Source organism: Canis lupus, chromosome 20 (genome assembly GCF_003254725.2).
Source record: "Canis lupus dingo isolate Sandy chromosome 20, ASM325472v2, whole genome shotgun sequence".
Lineage (NCBI taxonomy): Eukaryota > Metazoa > Chordata > Mammalia > Carnivora > Canidae > Canis > Canis lupus.
The window spans coordinates 54,603,517-54,624,952 of NC_064262.1; the positions used below are offsets into that span (position 1 = coordinate 54,603,517).

Consider the following 21,436-nt stretch of genomic DNA (forward strand, 5'->3'; position numbering starts at 1 on the left):
AAGCGCAACCCCGCCCCCACGCCCCTGTAAGCCCCACCCCCGCCGCGTTCCGTTCCGGGTCACGCCCCCCCGCGGGCCCCTGGGTACGCGCGGGGCCTCACGTGCGCACCAGCCGGGCGAGGGGAAGTGACGCAAGTCCTGTGCGTCGCCAGGATGGCCGGGCCATGGCGGCGGGCACAGGCTACGTGCGGCTGTGGGGTGCTGCGCGATGTTGGGCGCTGCGGCGGCCGCTGCTGGCCGCTGCCTGGGGGCGGGTTCCGACTGCCGCCGAAACGTGGTTGCCCCACGGCCGGCGGGCCTGCGACGCCTCCCCTCCCTGGGCGCTGTGGGGCCGAGGCCCGGTTGCCGCGGGCCAGTGGCGGGGACTTTGGGAGGCGAACAGCCGCGGCGGCAGTGGTGCGTTCTCCAGCGGCGAGGATGCCTCCGAGGGCGGCGCGGAGGATGGGTCCGCGGGCGCGGGGGGCAGCGCGGGGGGCGGGGAGGGCCCCATCATAACGGCGCTGACGCCTATGACTATTCCGGACGTATTCCCGCACCTGCCGCTCATCGCCGTCACCCGCAACCCGGTGTTTCCGCGCTTCATCAAGATCATCGAGGTAATGCGCAACCCCCGCCGTGGCCGCCAATTTCCCCGGCTCTGCAGGCAGCGGGTTGGACCGAGGGATCCTTGAGCACTCTCGTGTCGCAACGTTTTCCAGGCATGAAGCTTCTTAAAAGTTGGATTTCGAGTTCCTGTCTTCTCACTAATTTGGTGAACTGGAGCCGGATCGCTCCCCCTTTCAGATCCCTGTTGAACCCAGTGAGCTTCGGACTGCCCAGTTAGAGTCCTGGTCATAGACCTCTCCGATGCTGGGAAGGACCATAACGGTCTTGAGGCCCAGTTACTTTTTTTTTTTTTTTTTAAGATTTTATTTATTCATTCATAGAGACACACACAGAGAGAGGCAGAGACACAGGCAGAGGGAGAAGCAGGCTCCATGCAGGGAGCCCGACATGGGACTCCATCCCCGGGTCTCCAGGATCACGCCCTGGGCCGAAGGCGGGGCTAAACCGCTGAGCCACCGGGGCTGCCCCCAGTTACTTTTTATGTGGGTTTTGGTAGATGTTTCATAACACAGTCACCCGGGGCGGTCTGCAGTCTGATGGCCAGCCCATTTGGAATCAGGATGCATTCCTTCCCTAAACATTTCTTGACTGCTTACCAGGTGCCAGGTACAGTTCTTGGAGACACAGCAATAGCGAACAACACTGATAAAAATTTCTGCTTTTGGAGCTTACATCCTAGCAGGTTATAAGAAGCAGTGAGCAAGATTAGTAAGTCAGTTATGCATTGGAAGGCCGTGACTACTATAGGGATAATAGAGTCAGAAACTAGAGTACAGCAGACTTAGGAGGAAGGTAGGGGGGAAAGGATGTTCTCAGAGGGCTGCAACCGTGGTCTATTCATTCAGAGTGTTCTTGACCTCCTGCCACATATGTAGCAGGCACTGGGGATTGATTTAGCAGCAAATAAGTCACATGCACTCCCTGTGCCTAAGAAACTTGTATGTTGGTGGAAGAGACAGGAAGCAAGATCGTTTCAGACTAAGAGCCAAGGGGTGGGGAGATGGACCGGGGTGATGTAATAGAAAGCAACATGAGTGCAAGGAACTTGAGGTTTTTTTTTTTTTTTTTTAAGACTTTATTTATTTATTAATGAGAGACAGAGTGGCAGAGACACAGAGCGAGAAGCAGGCTCCACGCAGGGAGCCCGATGTGGGAGTCGATCCTGGGTCTCCAGGGTCAGGCCCTGAGCTGAAGGCAGATGCTCAACCGCTGAGCCACCCAGGCTGCCCAAACTTGAGTTTTTAGAGTAGGAAAGACCCAAATGCCTGCCTTCTTCCCTACATGTCTTTTTCTTTTTCTTTTTTTTTTTTAATGATGTGGAAATGAGAGGCCACGGTGAAAGGTTATCTGTTAACTGAGCAAGGTCATATGATGAGTCAGCCTCTGCATTCACTGCAGCCTCTCACTCATACTCTAGTCTCTGCTAAACAAATCTGAGGCCTGAAGGATTCGCTTCCGTCTCCTTGCCCACCTGCTGATTGTATGTGTCTGGGCTACTCTTCCAAGGGCCTTCCTTGGTTTGGAGTAGTGGTTACTTAGAGGCCCGAGAGCCTGTAGGTTCCTATCTTGGCTCCACCACCCATACATAGCTTCTTCACCTTCAGAAAGCTGTTCCTCTGGGCCTCCAATTTCTCGTCAGCAAAATGGGCATCATAATCATACTTCAGTTCTTAGAGCTGGTCAAAGAGGTGAGTTCCCCTGTGTCAGGGATATAGCCTCCTACCTCAATCGGAAGCTGCTGCTGTTTCCTATGTGGTGGCTCTTGATGTTTCAGAAGCTTGCCCTGGAGCCTTTTTCCTGTCTTTGACCCCAGCCGGCCTCTGGGGTCAGGAGTGCTCAGGCACGGTCCCCTCAGCCCTGCAAAGTGGCAGGTGCCTCTTGTCCCCCGTGCCCAGAGAGATTATTGCTCCAGCAAATTCTGTCTGCCTACCCAGAGTTAGGAGAGTGAAATGAATCACTGTGGAAAGTGTGAGACTGGCACACGGTACGCACTTTGTTTCTGTTGTTACCACGTAAATGATGACAAGGAATCCTGCCAAAGAGAGGGGACAAGTTCAGGGATGGCAGCAGTCAGCTGTTCTCAGAGAGGAATTAGGGAAACTTCTATGGCACCGGGTAAAGGTTTCTGAACCTGTTAGCAAAGCTCTCTTGACTGGATCCTGTGGCGGACATTGCTTGCGGCTAACCTGCCCCAGTAGTTTCTCCCCTTGAGTGGCCTCTCAGTATAGATCAGTAGCTCTTAATTTTTGGTGGTCTTATAGCACTCCTGGTGGCTGTGTTGGACCTTTTCTCTGGGAAAGATACGTCTGTGGGGTCAGAAATACCTGGACCATAAGTTAAGAGCCCCCTTTTTTTTTTTTTTAATTTTTTTATGATAGTCACAGAGAGAGAGAGAGAGAGAGGCAGAGACACAGACAGAGGGAGAAGCAGGCTCCATGCACTGGGAGCCTGATGTGGGATTCGATCCCGGGTCTCCAGGATTGCGCCCTGGGCCAAAGGCAGGCGCCAAACCGCTGCGCCACCCAGGGATCCCGTTAAGAGCCCCTCTTAAGGGAAGAGTTAGAACACTGGTTCTCAGAAGTGGTGCCGAACCCTGGGAGCATCACTTGGGAGCTCGTTTGAAATGCAGATTCTCAGGCCCACTCCAGACCGCCTCTGTCAGGAAATTCCAGGGCTGGAACCCAGCCATCTACGTTAGCAAGTCCTCCAGGTTAATTCCAATGCTTGCTGAAGTTTGAGGGCCCTGAAGTGTAATCAGGGCCTGGGGTGGGAATGAATGCCTGCTGGAAGGAAACCAGTGGAGCCTTATGTACATCTGTGCTCCTGCCCCCATCACAGGTTCCCTAGAAGATGTTAGCTGTCTCCCTGCCATTGAAATGACATCAGGATAATAGTTGTCATCCCAGGGCTTTCAGTCCTTGATGAAAAGGGTATAGATGTGATTGGGAAATACTTTCAACGCAAGTTGGAGCAAGTTTCCAGCCTGTGAGACGGGCCACTGTTGAATTACGCACATCTGTGTTGTCCTTCTGACATTGATAAATTAGAATAGCCTAGATTTTCAAATAGGACATTTCACCTCTGAAACAGCTCTTGAAATTGGATGTTACGAAAGATTTCTTGGTTCTGACCTTTGGTCTACTACTTTGGGTTTTCTTTCGGAAGGGGGGAACCACCAAGGAATGCAGCCCTGTCAACCTGCCCCACTACATTCTCTACATCTGTTGGGGGCGGGGGCCAGTGAGGGCTTGCTTCCTGGGCTGTGTTGATTAGTGTCCTGGATCAGGTTAGCATATCCTCCAGCATCGTAATAGAAAATGTTAGAGCTCTTGTCAAAACGTCAGCTAGAAAACCTGCCTTGTGTTTCACTTTGGGGTCCTTGTCATGCTAGGTTAAAAATAAGAAGTTGGTTGAGCTGCTAAGAAGGAAAGTCCGTCTTGCCCAGCCCTATGCTGGCGTCTTTCTGAAGAGAGATGACAAGTAAGTGTAACTTTACCTTCACTCCTTCGTTGAAGTTGCCCTGGAGTGTAGCTCACCACAAGTCCTGCCCCGTAGAGTAGTCTGGACCTTCGACCCGAAATCAAGCAACACCTGCCGAGCACAAGGCCAAGAGCCGAGCGTGCTTTTTTAGTCTGGGCTGAAGACTTGGCTCAGCTTCATGTGTTTTTAGGTTGTGGCGGGGGTGGGGGGTGGGGCCGATATAAACCTCCAATGTTAAACCCACCTGTGAGACCACTTCAGCGCAGAGCTTGGTAGGCAGATAGTACAGCTTCAGGTACACACCCACCTTGACTGCAGGGAGGAATCAGTCTGAGCAGGAAGGTACATTCTGAGCAGGCTCTGTAGTGGGAGGCGTGGATGAAATCCATTCTGTCCAATCAGGTCCTTGCAGCTGACTTAGCCAGGAGCTTCTCACCTGTGGGAGCAAGGAGGTTGCCCTTGGTTTTCATTGGAGGTTGGCAGGGGTGTTTCTCTTCTCTTCCTCCTCCTTCTTCACCTGAGACCTCCCACTGAGAATCAGGGCCTGTGATGATGTACCTTTGTGTCCCTGTCCCTCAGCAACGAGTCTGACGTGGTTGAGAGCCTGGATGAGGTCTACCACACGGGCACGTTTGTCCAGATCCACGAGATGCAAGACCTTGGGGACAAGCTGCGCATGATCGTCATGGGACACAGAAGGTGTGGGGCCCTGAGTGTGTGGGATGGGGCGGGAGGAGAGCCCCTGAGTGTCCCCAGGTTCTGGTACTGCCCATCCTTCTTGGTCAGCTGTAGTGCCTTGTCACTGCAGGGGCTAGCCCGAAGCTGGAGGTGGCTGAGACAGGCCACCTCTGGGTCCTTGTTAGAGTGGCAGTATGGGTGGTTAGTGACCGGTTGTACTTCTTAAGCACGCTATTCACAAAAGCAATCACAAATATAGTGGGTTGCCTTATATCCCAAGTTTAGGTGTGTCTAGATGTCAGCTGTTCCAAGTGCCCTTGTCTGTGTCTGCCAGCAGACCGTGCTGGATATCCTGCTTGGCACCACAGTTTTTCACTCAACTGGACACATTTCCTTGTTGGTCTGTGTAGTTTCTATCTCCACTCCGCCAAAGGGCTCCATGCAGCCTGTGAGCTCAGTTGAAATACTTATCCTTTCACACTTATGAAAAATTTGCAAGAACAGCTGGGTTGAAGCTTTCCAGCTTTTCATGTGTGTTCCAAGAAATGTTGGTCCTCAGGGTGCTTGTCAAGAGTGCCACGATCACATCCACATGGGAAGCATTTCTGAGTCCTGAGCCATAACGTAGTAGATGTTGTGAATAGCCCCTCATCAGACATGCTCGTTGGCACTCACTGAAGCTAGAGTTCTCTGTCCTTCCCTTCCTGGAGCTCCATTCTGGTATCAGCAGGCAGCACCCCCAGAATACAGGGGAAATGGGGTAGGCCGGGCATTGGTTCTCTGAAACCCCAGTGGCCTTCCCACTCCATGAATCCCCCACACCCATCTTCCTCTGTTTGCATTAGAGGCTGTTTGTAGGAAAGAGGCTGCTGCTCTGCCTCCTGGGGGTGCCTCATGGGCTGGAGGGACTGGAAGGTGCAGACCAAAGAATGAAAACATCAGTGGCTACCAAGTGTTGGTCTAGCCTCTGAGGTGCTTTATGGAAGGAGTCTTCCTGGCTTCCAGATGCCAGGCCTACTTTTTCTGTGCAGCTTGTTTGTCATGGCCAGGCACTAGGTCCTAGTCCCTCTGGGGAGGGTGGCAGGCCGTTACCCTGTGGGGCGGGAGCCAGGTGATGTGGCATGTTTGCAATCACTTGGCCCCTCGTGTCTGCAGGGTACTTGGGTGAGGGCAGAGAAACAGGCCAGGGGCCCGCACCCCACCCCCAGGAGGGGAGGACATAAGCCTCAAAACAGGTCACAAGCTGAATTCTGACGGTGGTGGGAGCTTTGGGGGGAAGCCAGGATGGACAGGGTGATGAGTAGGCATAGATGGGGGCAGGACCTCACATCAGAGGTCTGAGAGGAGTGGTCAGAGAGGGCCTCTTTGTGGAGGTGCCCTTCATTTGAAGCCTGAACAACACAAAGGAGCTACAGTCTGGTGAGCCCGAGGCTGAGGGAGGGACAGATGGAGTCCTCAAGTCAGGCTGTGCTTGGTTGAGCCCACAGCTTGTGATGGGCCCCAGAGCTGGTTACCACTGACTTACCCATCACACTTCAGATGTTTCTGGGTGACAGTGGGGTGTTGGCTTGGAACATGGAATGGCTGGGTCAGCTGGAGGCCAACAGTGCTGGGGGAGAATGTGCTAGTCATGGGGTCCTGAGCAGCAGCTCGGTCTCCAGTTCCCGGACCTCTGGCCCCGGTGCCCAGCGAGACCCTTTGTCATCAGCACCGGAAGCCCTGGCAGCTTCACCTCTGTGTTTCTGCCTTCAGGATTCACATCAGCAGACAGCTGGAGGTGGAGCTGGAGGAGGCCGAAGCTGAAAACAAGCAGAAGCCTCGCAGGAAGACGAAGCGGGGCAAGAAGGAGGTGGAGGAGGACCTGGGTGCCGGGCACCCGATGGAAATGGTGGTGGAGCCTGCTTCGGGGTCCCCCGGCGAGGTGCTCATGGTGGAAGTTGAGAACGTTGTCCACGAGGACTTCCAGGTCACGGAAGAAGTGAAAGTAAGTCTCTGCAGCTGCCCAGGGAGCTCCCTGGGTACGGGTACGGGTTCACAGAAGCTCTATCTAGCCTGTTATGGCTGTCAGGTTCTCGTGGAATGCAAAATGTGCTTTCACCCCAAAAGTCCTAGAAGAAACGGGCATCCAGAAGGCCAAGGAAACGTGCTGGGCCCCTTAGCTCCCGTGAAGGAGGCAGGGGTTGAACCTGGGTCCAGCCACAGCCTGTGGCCACTGCACTGGAGCCCCCTGCCTTCTTTCCTTGCTGGCTCCTTCCCCTCCAGTCCGGGGAGGATGGGAGCAGGGCCTGCTCACCATTACCAGTGGCATCGAAGCCACAAAGCAGCAGCCTTCTGGCCCCCTGGACCCCAGAGGCAGGCTTGCCTGCTTCCTTCACAGCTTGCGAGCCATCTGTCAAGGTGGTGGGAGATGCCCTTTGCCCATTCTCCTAGTGTAAATTAGAGGCAGGGGCCCTGCTTCCAGTGGGTAGGGGTGAAGTCAGGCAAAGGCAAAGCTCCTTGCTTGAGCACCGACTGGCATTGTAGGCCTTCCTGAGGCCAGTGAGTGGTCTGCAGCTCGATCCAATCCTGTGGCGCTGTGCTGAATGGAGTTCTGGGGCTTCTGAGCTTGGTGGGCAGGAGTCCTGCCGTCTGTTATAACATCTGCCCCGGGGGCTGGGAGGGGCTTGGCTGCTTTTGCCACGGGCCCAGGCCAGCAGCCACACCCATGGGACTACACTGTCCAGGAGGACTGCTGCGCTGGTGGAAATGTTCTCTGGTTCTGCACCATTAGCCCCGCCGGTTATCAAGCACTCGATCTCTGGCTGCTACAACTGAGGAACAAAATATTTGATTTTGTCACGGTTCTAATTTATTTGTGCATAGCTGCCAATGGCTGCTGGATGGGGCAGCAGAGCTTTAGAGTTTCCTGTGAGGATCACGTAGTGGGAGAAAGACCAGTGAAATTCATAAATGGTGCAGGGAAAAGAATAGGGAGACTTGAGGAGGCTGTATGCTCGGGCTGGTCTGTGCAAGCACCATGGGGTCTCTACAGATTCCTTCTGGAAGGTCAGCCCTGTCATTTCAGGGGCGAACCCGCTAACCAGAGGCTGGGTGCTTGCGGTGAAGGAATGCATGGCAGTTGCTTTCTCTGCCCACCTGTGCCCTCACTGGGGTGTGGTATGTGGGGAGCTGCCTTCTGGAAATCATGAGGTTCCGGTGGTTATGCCATAAACTGTCCGTGGTCCCACCAGCATTACTGTCCTTGCTGTGGCCATGATACCCATGGTAGCCACAGCAGAGGGGGTCCTCCACTCCTCGGGGAGCCTGGGCCTGAGGTTCTGGAAGGGGACAGGCTGAAATCCCTGCTGAGTCGTAGGCATATCCCCAGAGGAGAATTCAAACCAGGGTGTGCTGAGGTTGAGACAGTGTTGGTTGTGAGACACATGCTTGAAATAAAGGAGCCCCCTGTTACCCCCCTTGTCCTGGAAATGGCTCATTCTGAGGTCAAGTTTCAGAGTGGTACAGGGAGGTAGGTGTTGGTTTTCGTTTTTACTGTCTTGATCCTGAGTCCCCATGACTGGGGGAATTGGCCTGTGCTCCTGGGCGTCTGACACCAGGCCAGAGGGGCTCCTCGGGCCCCAGGGACTGACGTCATCCTCCTTGTTTGCCAGGCCCTGACCGCTGAGATTGTGAAGACCATCCGTGACATCATTGCCTTGAACCCGCTCTACAGGTTGGTCCCTGGCGCCACGCCCCAGTCCCTGTGTGTGGTCCACCCTCTGTGAGGCCAGGCTGGGGTCTGTCTGCCTCTTTCTGCAACTGGGTTGGTGGGAGGCTTTCTCATAGCGTCATCCTGATGGAAAACCTTGCCAGGGGCAGATATCCAGGGTCCAGGGCCCAGCCCTGTGAGTAAACCCTGTTTCTGTTGTGGCAGAGGGGCCCTGTGGTGGGAGGTTGGAGGGACATAGCTTGCCCAGTGCAGGTTCTTTGCCCAGTTCGTACTAACATGGGCTTGGGTTTGGCTGGAAGCCTTTTTGTCATCAGCTGGGGTGGAAGGAGGGAATCTCACAGAGGGGGGCACTGGAGGGGGTTTGTGTGTGGCCCTGGGGTCGTTAGTTTTGTGGCTCTAGGACGGGTGTCCCCACTGGCCCTGCACCTGGCTCTCTGCGGGCATCCCAGGGCCTGGACCCTCACTGCTGGGGAAAGACATAAGCCAGTGCTCCTGCCTGCGCCCAGCCCCTGCTGCTGCAGCACCCCTGTGCCTCTGGCAGCATCGCTCTGTCCCTTCCAGGGAGTCTGTGCTGCAAATGATGCAGGCGGGCCAGAGGGTGGTGGACAACCCTATCTACTTGAGTGACATGGGCGCTGCCCTGACCGGAGCCGAGTCCCACGAGCTGCAGGACGTCCTGGAGGAAACCAATGTGAGTGTGCCCCAGCCCTGGTGCTGATTTGCATGGCGGGCAGCCTCCCAGCCTGGCTGCTTGTCCGCCACTCCTTTTTGTGATTTCATTTCACATTAGCCCTGGCCCGTCAGGCCGCGCATAGCTCCCTGTTCTCTGTCGAGGCTGCATGGCGTTCCTCCAGGAGGTGACTTTTGGTTAATGGGTGGTGTATTTGGCTTGCGAGCAGCCTTTTGCTGTTATAAACAACAACACTCAGAATGTCCTCGACCATGGCTTGCAGACGTCCAGGAGTTTATCTGTCTGTGGGACGTGTTTGTAGAACTGGGCTTGCTGGTCAGAGGCGGTGGCGTGCCTCCAGTGGTGACGCATGGCCAGGTCGATCTGCCCTGTTTGTGCTCCCCGACACCCGAGAGATGCCGACTTCTGACTAACCGCATCTTCCCTTTCTTGGCAGATTCCCAAGCGGCTGTATAAGGCCCTCTCCCTCCTCAAGAAGGAGTTTGAGCTGAGCAAGCTGCAGCAGCGCCTGGGGCGTGAGGTGAGCCTGGGCTGAGGATACGCCTCTGTAGGGAGGGTGGCATGCAGGTGTCACTCTCATTTGGGGCTGGGAAGCTCTGCACCACAACACTTAAAGCTGGTCCCAGCACTGAGCCCAGAGCCCGCGGTCTGGGGATGGCCTCCATTGGGGCAGAGCTTGCTCTACCTTCGGCATCGTGGGGAAATGCTGCAAATTGCGAACCAGCCCTATAGGGTTGAAAAGACTACTCTTTGTGGCCTGCCTTCCTGATTGTGGGCAAAGCCATGGGCTACCTGGATTGTCAGTTGATTACCAGTCATGTTTTTCAAATTTGACTCAGTTTTTCCATTTAGCTTTATTTTATTTTAAGATTTTATTTATTTATTTGTGAGAGACACAGGGAGAGGCAGAGACATAGGCCGAGGGAGAAGCAGGCTCCATGCAGGGAGCCCAATGTGAGACTCGATCCTGGATCCCGGGATCACTCCCTGAGCCAAAGGTAGATGCTCAACCACTGTGCCACCCAGGTGTCCATTTAGCTTTATTTTAATTTATTTATTTTTTATTTTTTTTTAAAGATTTATTTTTATTTATTTACGATAGACACAGAGAGAGAGAGAGAGGCAGAGACACAGGCAGAGGGAGAAGCAGGCTCCATGCAGGGAGCTCGACGCGGGACTCGATCCCGGGACTCCAGGATCGCTCCCTGGGCCAAAGGCAGGCGCTAAATCGCTGAGCCACCCAGGGATCCCCCATTTAGCTTTATTTTAAAAAGAAGTTTCACATTACGTTTTTAACTGGAAAATATTTAATGCTTAGTTATTAGCTCAAGGCAACTCTTTTTTTTTTAACTTAAGAAATAGCACTAGGTGGGGAAGACAAAGGGAAAGGGACAAGCAGACTCCCTGCTGAATGGGGAGCCCAACGTGGGGCTTGATCCCAGGATCCTGAGATCATGACCTGAGCTGAAGGCAGATACTTAACTGATTGAGCCAGCCAGGCACACTGCTCCTCACTTTTAGTATTTATGTTATGTCTGCTCACAATGTGGGGCTCCGACTTACAACGCCAAGATCAGGAGTCGCATGCTGCAGTGACTGAGCCCTGCAGGTGCCCCAGCACAAGGTACTTCTTTCTTAATGCACCCCGGACGGGACGCAGGAGTGGGGGTGTAAGCGGCAGTGGTCTTGGTTGGCCTCTGAGCCCTTGCCTGCGGCCTTGTCGGTCCAGGGGAGCTCCGTGCCCATGGGAGGCACCCTGGCATCAGGCGAGCTTCACCTGGCTGAGTTCAGGACCAAGAGCGAATCCCCTCCTCACCTGGAACTCTGCATGGTTTGTTTCCAGGCCCCACTGCTCAGGGAGCCACGGTCAGAGGGGAGGGAGCTGGAGGTGGCCACACGGTCTCTCCTCTCCCTATGTCCGCAGGAGGCCACTCCCTATGTGACCCCCTGTGACCCTGTGTGACCATGGCCTCATGGCCCTACAGGTGGAGGAGAAGATCAAGCAGACGCACCGCAAGTACCTCCTACAGGAGCAGCTGAAGATCATCAAGAAGGAGTTGGGCCTAGAGAAGGACGACAAGGACGCCATTGAGGAGAAGTTCCGTGAGCGGCTCAAGGAGCTTGTGGTCCCCAAGCATGTCATGGACGTGGTGGACGAGGAGCTGAGCAAGCTGGGGCTGCTGGACAACCACTCGTCAGAGTTCAAGTAAGCGCCCTGGAGGCTGTGCCCCGGTGGCCCCCCTCCCTCTCGTGCCCGGCCTCAGCCAAGCCTGGTGGGGTCTGGGAGGCTGGGTCCCCTGGACACTCTGGTCACGCTGGGGCCCTGAGAAGCACCTGGCCTGGGACGGTCCTCTCTGGGCGCCCCTGTGCAGAACACACTTTTCTTTGTCACCCATTTTCCAGGGAGAGTGTGTGTCACCCATTGCCTCAGTGTGGAGGGTTCAGAGAAGTCAAGTCAGGGAACAGGGTCTCCAAGCTGGTACAGGGATTTGAACCCAGGGATGTCTGGCTTTAAGCAGTGCTTCCAGCCGGGACGCTTGCCCTGCCTTCTTTGCGTGGCTTTGAGAGCCTGGAAGTCAACACGTCTTCCTGGGGGCCCATACTTGCCCAGCGAGTGTGCGGCTCCCTCTCTGGGGTCGCTTGGGGCAGTGCTGACCTGTCACCAGCCAGGCTGGTTTCGCATGTGCCCTGGGGAGGTCGTCTCCTGTCTGCACCCCTGCCACCACCGTGGTATAGGATTTGAGCAGTTCCTGTGTTCGCCACATCTGATCCCGGAAATAGGCTGAACACCTGTGCTGGGAGCTATGCCAGTTCCCACAGTGTGGCCTTTACCCAGATGGCTGATCGAGGCAGTTCCCAGCTCCTCCAGCCGCGATGTGGTTCGTGCTTCAGGCTCAGTGGGTGTCGGCAACGTGAGTTTGTAACAGCAGCACTGGGCAGCTGGCTGGGCCCCACTCACTGGCTCCTGTCTGTCCTGTGGCAGCGTCACGCGTAACTACCTGGACTGGCTGACGTCCATCCCGTGGGGCAAGTACAGCAACGAGAACTTGGACCTGGCCCGGGCCCAGGCAGTGCTGGAGGAGGACCACTATGGGATGGAGGATGTCAAGAAGCGCATCCTGGTTCGGCCCTTGCACCCCTCCCCTGGGTCCTATCCGCCCCCCCCCCCCCCCCCATCCCATTGAGTTTCTCTGCACCCTTCCTGTAGGTCCTTGGGCACAGGCTGCTCTAAGCCTCCCCTGGTCACTTGTTCCATGCTCCCAGGGTGGGCAGAGAGAGGCAAGGTTTGTCATCTGGATTTGGGCACAGGTGGTGGGTGCCCCAGAGCCTGGCACCCAGGCTTCCCCCATACTGGGGTAAGGGGGGGTTCCTAGAGGAGCCCCTTGGGGAATTTCTGGTCTATGGTGTGGGAGGGCCTTGGCTGAGACAGGGCTGTGGGGATCAGCAGAGGCTGAGGAAGGAGGGGGAAGGGTTCCCAGTGGGGGGACTGGCATTGGAGCAGCTCAGGGGTGGTGGCAAGGGCAGCCTGGGCCAACCTGCCTTCTCCGGGGGCCTCAGGTTTCCAAGGATTATCGATATGGCCCAGAACGTGGGAGGAAGGGGTTACTACAGCTTGGGGTCATGGTCACCCACAGTCGGCCACTGCCCTTCTTGGTGCCAGTGACCCTTCTAGTCAGCGCAGGCCCTCTGGGATATACCTTGTCCCTTCCACGCCCCCAGAAACCTGAAAGGCAGCGTGCCAGTGGCGAGCCTTGCATCAGGCCGGGCCCTGGCCCCACAGAAAGGGTGGCGCGTGTCTCATGGGAACCCACCTCGGTCCGCAGGAGTTCATCGCTGTCAGCCAGCTCCGAGGCTCCACCCAGGGCAAGATCCTCTGCTTCTACGGTCCCCCTGGCGTGGGCAAGACCAGCATTGCTCGCTCCATTGCCCGTGCCCTGAACCGAGAGTACTTCCGCTTCAGCGTCGGGGGCATGACTGATGTGGCTGAGATCAAAGGGCACAGGTAGGCTTGGCCTGTCTCGACCCATGGTTCACCCACCTCCTGTCGGGCTTCATTCCGGCTCCGTCCTGTGCTCGTTAGAGGGGTGTCCTCGGTGCGCGGTGATCTGTGCTCACTCTGGGGTTCGTGACTGACAAGCCCCGGTGTCCACGGACTCCAGGCCGACTGCATCTAGCACTCAAACGTTGGCTCAAAACCTTGGCCTCTCAACCAGCAGGAACATTTCTTCGCCAGGCCATTGGCAGATGGTCTCCACTACTTCAGTTCCCGTCTCCCCAGCTCAGCAACCCCGGCGCTGTGGCCAGGGTTCCGGGCCAAGGTGGTTTCCCCACTGAGAACGGGGTGGCGTGCCGTTGAAGCCCTCAGCAGCTCTCCTGGTTCTTCAAGCTCTTGCCAGGCCCAAGCAGAGGCTGCTGCCCTGTGTCCAGGGTCTGAAAACCGCCTGGCTGTGCGTATGGCACCCTGATGTTGGGGCATTCATAATGGGCTCTCTTGGGGCTTCTTGCCACACGGCCCGTTTCGGGTGCTGCTTTGGGTGGCTTTGGTGAGACACAAGTGTATTAGGCACGCAGGTGTCTTGTGAGCTCCAGATCAGAGGCGGCACCTGGAATGTGGCAGGGCCGTGGGGCCAGAGGTGGACGAGGCTTCCATGGTGTCAGGTGAGGAGCCTCCAGGCTGGAGTGGTGCCAGGCACCCAGGCGGTGTGGGGCCTGCTCAGAGGGCAGCGGGGCAGGACAGGCCTGTGGGTTCTTGGCTCCCGGCTGGAGGATGAAGGTGGGGAAAGCAGAGGCAGGTCCTAGCGACCTCCGGGCTCCTGGCTCAGAGAATGCCCAAGAGTGTGGCCAAACCCCACTCATCCAGGCCAAGAAGAGGCACTGGGTGAGTTTGTTAACAAGTACACGTCCGTGACTTTGGAGGCTGTCATCAAGGGAGAGGGGCCCAGGAGGGCAGGGACAGGTGTTCTGTGCTGATGTTGCGCTGGGCTCCCCGACAAGGATAAGAACAGGGAACTTCCTGCTCTTACCCTGTTGGTAACAGTGAAACCCTCCTCTGCCCACAGCCCTCAGGGCTCCCTCCTTCCTTGGGGTAAAAGCCCAGATCCACACTGAGGCCTGCAAGGCCTGGCATACTCCACCCTTTTCACTCCTTCCCCTCTTCTCTTCTCGTTACTCCCTCTGCTCCAGCCATATGGGCTTCCAGCACACCAGGCCTGGTCCTGTCCCTGCCCCAGGACCTTTGCATAGGCTGTTCCCCTGACTCAGAAAACCCTCTTCCTTTGAATACCCAAACGGTTGCCTCTTCACTTGTTTTGCTCAGGGCCTCTCCCCAAGACATTCCCTGTCCTCCCACTTAGTGCCCCGGAAATGGCGTTTTAAATCCCCTATCCTTATTTTTATAGCATATAAAGTTTATCTTACAATTTTCTCCCCCATTTGACATACTGTCTGCTCGCCCCGCTGGGCCTTAGCTCAGGGGCACAGCACTGGTGTCTGCTTTATGCTCTGTGAGTGCCAGACACCCGCAGCTGAGCTGGGACAGTAGAGCAAGGTCATCAAGAGACACTCCAGCAAGTGCCAGCTGGGTCCAGGCCCTGGGCCCAGTGGCCCCGAGGCCTGGTAGGCCACACTGTGCCTGGGAGGACCTGGGTGGGGGGAGCATTTCTGCTGCCAGCCCCGGGCTGCTCCTGAGCTTCCTTGTTCTGTTAGGTTGGGCAGTGCGGGCTGGGTTTCACCGTCTGGATAGGAGGTGCTGGCTCGGGGGACAGGTCTGAGTGAGACCTGGTTCTGCATCTGTTCCCCTGCCTCGAGTCTGAGTGGGGGGACAATGCCCACATTCTCATTGTCGGAGAGCACAGGCCACTGGGGTGATGGTGCCCCGCAGACTCGCACAGTCGGCAGCTACCAGCATCTGTGCCGCCTGCACCAGGGCCGCTCTGTGTGCGTCTCGCCGTTGCCGCCCCTTGGCAGCCCTGGAGGGTGTGCGTGGGTTCCCTGGGGTCCTGGTGCTGCCTGCGAGCTGGGCCTGTGGGTGCTGGGGTGCTGGCATGGCCAGCTGCAGACAGGTGAGGAGCCGCCGCTCCTGCTGTGCTCTGCCCTCCAGGCGGACGTATGTGGGTGCTATGCCAGGAAAGATCATCCAGTGCCTGAAGAAGACCAAGACGGAGAATCCCTTGATCCTGATAGATGAGGTGCGCATGGACGGAGGGCTGGGCGTGGGGCCGGCCTCGGAGCTGACAAGGCAGCACGGCTCTGTCCCTAGCACCCTTCCCCGAGGTTAGACACGGTCCCTTGGGCCTTCCTAGGTCAGAGCTTTGGCAGATTATGTATCCAAGATGAGACCTGTGTTCCCTGCCATTTTGGTTGTCCCCAGTCACTGGGTGGCCTCACTGCAGCGTCTCTCCTGCCTCAGCAGATCCCCTGTGTGCCCTTGCACCCCTCGCTCAGGGCTTGCCTGGTCCCCCTTCCCATCCCTGCACCCCACCACCCTGGTGCTGGTGATATCTGGTCCCACCCAGCCACCTCCCACCAGGAGTGTCTGGCAGGCAGACGTGAGGAGCGGGCAAGGTACCCAAACTACCTGCCTTCTGCTGCCCCTTCAGGTGGACAAGATAGGCCGAGGCTACCAGGGGGACCCCTCGTCAGCACTGCTCGAGCTGCTGGACCCCGAGCAGAACGCCAACTTTCTGGATCATTACCTGGACGTGCCTGTGGACTTGTCCAAGGTGTGTGTCCTGCCGGGAGCTGGGCCCAGTGGGGAGGGGCAGGGTGGCCAGGCCTCCATACCTCCCTGCCGCCTTCCCCAGGTGCTGTTCATCTGCACGGCCAATGTCACCGAGACCATCCCAGAGCCACTGAGGGACCGGATGGAGATGATCAACGTGTCTGGCTATGTGGCCCAGGAGAAGCTCGCCATCGCAGAGGTGAGGGCAGGACCCTCACCCCAGCTCTAGACAGAAGAGGGTACCCCCAGCAGTGGGGGCTGGAGGCATGTTTGAGCACCCCCAAGTGCCAGGCTCCTAAGCAGAGCTGGGGTTTGGGAGGGGGGGCAGTCCACAGTGGCCCTGCTCGGAGAGGGGATGGCCAGGCTCTGCCCACTTCTGTAGCCTGAGCATCGCCAAGAGCAGAGGTGAGCCTGCTGTGAACCATGTACCAGCACAGCTCTGACTCCAGCGCGGGTGTCCCACCCTGCCTACCTCTCTGCCTGGGTGTCCAGGAGCTCAGAGTCCGGTCCTGCCTGGAGTTGGCATCAGACCCCGCAGGCGGACGGCTCAGGACCACCCGGCTGCCCCTGCCTCAGATGCCAGTTGCGCATCCCGGGGCTTCCTTTCCTCTGCCCTGCTGGCTGTGGGTGGGGCTTTCCCACAACCTCCTCTTGGGGTTTGATGGCTTACTGTAACAGCTTCTGGAACTTAGGTCACGTAGTTACTAGTTTATCATGAAGGCTACAACTAGGGAACAGCTGAAAAAGCTGTATCAAGCCCAGCAAGGGGGCAGGGGCTTCTGTGCGCTCCCTGGGTGCGCCACCCAGCACCTCCGCTTTCTCCCAGCTCCACAGCCTACGAAGTTTATAGAGGCTTCATTCCATGTGCATTGTTGAGTAAATTCTAGGCACTGGTGACTGGCTCCCCCTCCAGCCCTCCTCTCTCCCTGGGGGTCAGGGGTGAGGCTGAAGGTTCCATCCCTTTGACCATCGAAGCCCTGGTCCAGGAGCTGCCTCACTGTGCAGGCTCAGGTGTGGTGGGGAGGGGCCGTAGCTACCAGCAGCCGCCCCGCTCTCCCTGCCTCTCAGAGAACTCCAGGGTCTCGGGGCTCTGGTTTCAGGACCTGGGGTCAAAGTCCCACCCAGTACAGATTTCTGCCACCCCATTCTCCCGGGGCCCAGAACAGGAACAAGGGAGAGACTGCCCCCAAACGTGACAGAGAGAACAGTCTTTCCTGGGCTTTCAGGGTTCAGGCCTACCTGTGCACTGCTGGGGACTGTGTGCTCAGCCCTGATCGTCACCTGCCCCATCAGCACATCACCCCCGTCCCGCAGCACATGTGTCGCTGGGGTGGCCCTGGGGTGGGGGGCCCTGGGGCTGGGCGGCCGGGTTCAGTGCAGGCCACCTGCCCCCATTTTCCCACCAGCCGTGGGTGCCCGAGTTCTGTGACCGCATAACGTGTCCTAGGCTGAGGCTCACCCGGGATTCAGGTGTCTGCGTTTCCTAGACGTCCGTGATCTCCCTAGGCTGGGGGCTGGATTTCTACCCTGAAGGATGCTAAGCAGAGCAGAGCAGATTCCTTCCAGAGGAAAGGGAACGTGTTTCTAACCCAGTGTTTCTGTTCTGTAAAGGGTTGAGCACTTTCTCCCTGAGCTCGGGTGCTGGGTCCCAGCCCTTGGGGCTTGACTGGCTTTTGTCCCCTGGGTTGGGTGGGGAGCCAGGTGAGCTCTAGGTGGATGTAGTTATAGGGGTTCTGGGACCTCCCCACCTGGCCAAGGAGGGGCGGGCTTGGGGACCTGGACAGGGGACTTTTAAACCTTTAAAATGATGACAAGAAGAACACGGACTCCCAGAGGCTTCAGGGCCAGGCCATGTCAGCCGCCCCACGTACTGGCGTGCATGGTCGTGCCCCTCGTGTCTCAGGTGCCCTCCGCCCCCAGTTAGTGCTCAGGACTGTCTGTCCCTTGACTGTCCCTTGACTGCCGTGTGGCAGGAGTTGGGCTGGACTGTGGGTGTGACCTTGGAGCCTCTAGTGACCTTCCCATTCTTGGCAGCCGCTTACCCTGACTCAGATCCTTAGTGGGAATGGGCTGAGCCCAGGGATCAGGGGAGACCTTCCTGGAGGAGGGGTGTCTCAGGAAGGGCAGGAATGGAATCTGGGCAGTCGATGCAGCAGGAGCAGAGGCCTGGGAGCTTCTGGAAGAGGCAGGCTGGGCACGTGTGCATTCACTATGGGGCGTCCTGGCACCTGCCGTGCTCTGTGCCCAGACCCCCTGCCTCCCTCCTTGCCTTGCTGGTTCCTTACCCTTGGGTCTCAGCTTTGGTGTCACCTCCTGGGGCAGCCTTCCCCTGGCTCACCCCCACCCCGGGGGCTGGGTCGAGCTCCCTACAGGCAGGTGCTGGGCCCACCTCCATGGTCTTAGCCAGCCAGAGGTCTTGGGAAGGTGTGGTGGTAAGTGGGGCCATGGAAGAGGCCCCGGGGTCCCAATGGCAGCATTCTCCTCCCTGCCAGCGGTACCTGGTGCCTCAGGCCCGTGCCCTGTGTGGCTTGGATGAGAGCAAGGCCAAGCTGTCATCAGACGTGCTGACCCTCCTCATCAAGCAGTACTGCCGGGAGAGTGGTGTGCGCAACCTGCAGAAGCAGGTGGAGAAGGTGAGCTGGGCAGACAGACCAGGAGGGCAGGGTCTGCAGCCTGTGCAGGTGGAAGGAGGGCCTTGAAGACAGGACGCCACCCCAGGCAGGGCACATCCTGCAGATCCCACCTTGGGGGGTCCCTAGAGGCATCTTGTCCACAGAGACAGGTGGTGGGAGCCAGGGGTGGAGCAGGGAGCCGGTGCTTCCTGGGGACAGGGTCTTAGTTTGGGGAGGTGGAAAGTTCTACAGCTGGACGGTAGAGATGGCTGCACGACCACGTGAATGCGCTTCATGCCGTGAAGCCGTAAGCTTACAAAGGGGTGAAATGATCATGTTTTGTATTTTACCACAATGTTAAAAATTAACTGGGGTGAGGGCCCATGCCCACTCGGCTGCCTTGCCTGCTCCAGGTGTTACGGAAGTCCGCCTACAAGATTGTCAGTGGGGAGGCGGACCTCGTAGAGGTGACGCCAGAGAATCTGCAGGACTTTGTGGGGAAGCCCGTGTTCACTGTGGAGCGCATGTACGATGTGACGCCCCCTGGTGTGGTCATGGGACTGGCCTGGACTGCCATGGGTGAGCAGCCTGGGCCAGGAGGTGGCCTGGGGCTAGGCGGGGTGGGGGGGATGGTGCCGCACGTCCTCCCTGGGAGACGCAGGAGGGCTGACAACTGCAGATCCCAAGTCCTGCAACCCCCCCCCCACCCCTCCACACCCCCCCCCCCCCCCCCCCCCGGTGAAGGGAGTTGAGACACCAGGGGCTGATCAAGAAGGGTTATTTGCGTTGAGAGAAATCCCTTTTGCCTTGTGGGGGGAAAATGACACCCAGCAGGGGGCTTCCTTGTCCAGGTGACCTCACTCAGCTCAGCAGGGAGGCTGGTCTCAGCTCCAGGGTGGTGGCAGGGTGGTGCTGTTGGGGGGCCTATGGGAAGCACGCAGGCTCTGAAGGGTGAAGGGTCTGCTTACTTAGACTGGATTTCAAGGAATCGGGGTTTGGAGCTGGCAGACTGCGCACTCGCGGTGTCTGTGTACACGGGGGCAGGCCGAAGCAGAGGCCAGGGCAGTCTGGCTGCGGGGCCAGTGCAGGGGCTGGGACGTGGAGGATGAGCAGGCAGTAGGCCAGGGAGAGCTAGGGGAGGGACAGTGTTGCAGGTGGGGGAGGGGTTCCTAGTGGCCCCACTGTGGGCGGGGGGGGGGGGGGAGCAGCTGTCCCTGGAATCTGAGGGGTCCCAGTGTTCACAGTCTCTGCCTGCTGGTCTCCCAGGGGGCTCCACGCTGTTTGTTGAGACCTCCCCTCGGAGGCCACGAGACAAGGACAGCAAGGGGGACAAGGATGGAAGCCTGGAGGTGACAGGCCAGCTGGGGGACGTGATGAAGGAGAGTGCTCGCATCGCCTACACCTTTGCCAGGGCCTTCCTGATGCAGCATGACCCCACCAACGACTACCTGGTGACCTCCCACATCCACCTGCACGTCCCTGAGGTGAGGCCTCACCTCCCACCTCTGCCCCCAGCCCCCTGGCCTGGGCCCAGCCCCTGTGCAGCCTGCCCACCCCCCACCTGCATCTCCCCACCAGGGCGCCACCCCCAAGGATGGCCCAAGTGCCGGCTGCACCATTGTCACGGCCCTGCTCTCCCTGGCCATGGACCGGCCAGTACGGCCCAACCTGGCCATGACGGGCGAGGTCTCCCTCACGGGCAAGATCCTGCCGGTGGGTGGCATCAAGGAGAAGACCATCGCAGTGAGTGTCAGCCCCTCCCCCTGGGGCTTGGGAACCCCAGCCCCTTGCAGAGAATCTGGACCAGAGACCCCACGCTGTGGCACTGTCCTGTGACCTTGCACCCGTGCTGTTGGCCTCAAGTGGCAGGGGGTGGCCGTAGCCCCAGGTGGAGCGGAGTGTCCCAGCTGACGCTGCCCTGTAGTGGTCCTCAGCTCCTCAGGGCTCCTGCTTCCCCCTCAACCAAGCACTGAGAATGAGGGGTGCAGAGAGCAGGACGGGTGGGCATATGGGGCTGCAACGAGGTCTACCCTGACCAGTTGACCCTCTGTTGGACTCCATCCCTCTTCGTTGAGCCCTGCATCTCCTGCCATCTGAAACCTGGCCCTCCCGTGTCCCCCACCCCTTGGACAAGGCAGGGTCTGTGGCTGGGACATGCACAGGCCCTCCACCCTGAGCCTTGCTTTCCTCCCTTGTAAGGGGGGGGGAGGGAGTCAGAGGCAGCAGCACAGCCCCTCACAGGCGAGTCACCTCTACCTCCACAGCAGCAGAGGGGGTGCAGTGGGAATGTGCTGGCCTTGGTCTGGAGACTCGGCCCTTCCTAGGCCAGCTTCTCCGTTAGGGGAGCTCAGGAGCTCACAGGTGCCGGCAGGACGTGCACAAAGCCTCCCGGGGCCCTGGGAGAGCAGGCTCCAGGACCAGAGGCCAGGCGTGGGGTCCAGCTGCTGCTGCTGGGAGCCCTCAAGCGGGGGAGCCAGGCTGGGGCCCTTCCGCCAGGCCGACCTGCGGCACCCCCCTTCCAGGCAAAGCGTGCTGGAGTGACGTGCATCGTGCTGCCAGCCGAGAACAAGAAGGACTTCTACGACCTGGCGGCCTTCATCACCGAGGGCCTGGAGGTCCACTTCGTGGAGCACTACCGCGAGATCTTCAGCATCGCCTTCCCCGAGGAGCCCGCGGAGGCCCTGGCCGTGGAGCGGTGACGGCAGCCCGGGCTCCGCTGGCACGGGCGGCCCGGTGGGGCCACAGGGCGCCGGGCCGGAGCTCTGGGCAGCTGCGCCGCCAGGAGGCTCAGGAGAGGCCCGCGCGCAAGGACTTGGCTTAATCACGGAGTCCGGCATAGATGAACTATTTAATGATGATTAAAACCCTTTCCAGTACTGCCCGGCTGCCCGCGTGTCTGTGCAGCGCCCCGACCCCGACCCTCCCGGTGCGCCCGGACC

General features: G+C 58.2%; 1 protein-coding gene across 1 annotated transcript; it reads left to right on the forward strand.

The window, feature by feature from the left end:
* The first annotated feature begins 149 nt into the window (after positions 1 to 149).
* Positions 150 to 21,373, forward strand: LONP1 (lon peptidase 1, mitochondrial). Its single transcript, XM_025457120.3, has 18 exons — positions 150 to 596; positions 3,998 to 4,086; positions 4,666 to 4,785; positions 6,517 to 6,748; positions 8,415 to 8,476; positions 9,035 to 9,164; positions 9,601 to 9,684; positions 11,150 to 11,370; positions 12,148 to 12,286; positions 12,989 to 13,167; positions 15,265 to 15,352; positions 15,764 to 15,886; positions 15,968 to 16,084; positions 18,378 to 18,518; positions 18,911 to 19,076; positions 19,764 to 19,981; positions 20,076 to 20,240; positions 21,020 to 21,373. Exons 1-18 carry the CDS (start codon positions 165 to 167, stop codon positions 21,194 to 21,196), a joined length of 2,883 nt encoding a protein of 960 aa, XP_025312905.3. The 5' UTR covers positions 150 to 164; the 3' UTR covers positions 21,197 to 21,373.
* Positions 21,374 to 21,436: the final 63 nt, after the last annotated feature.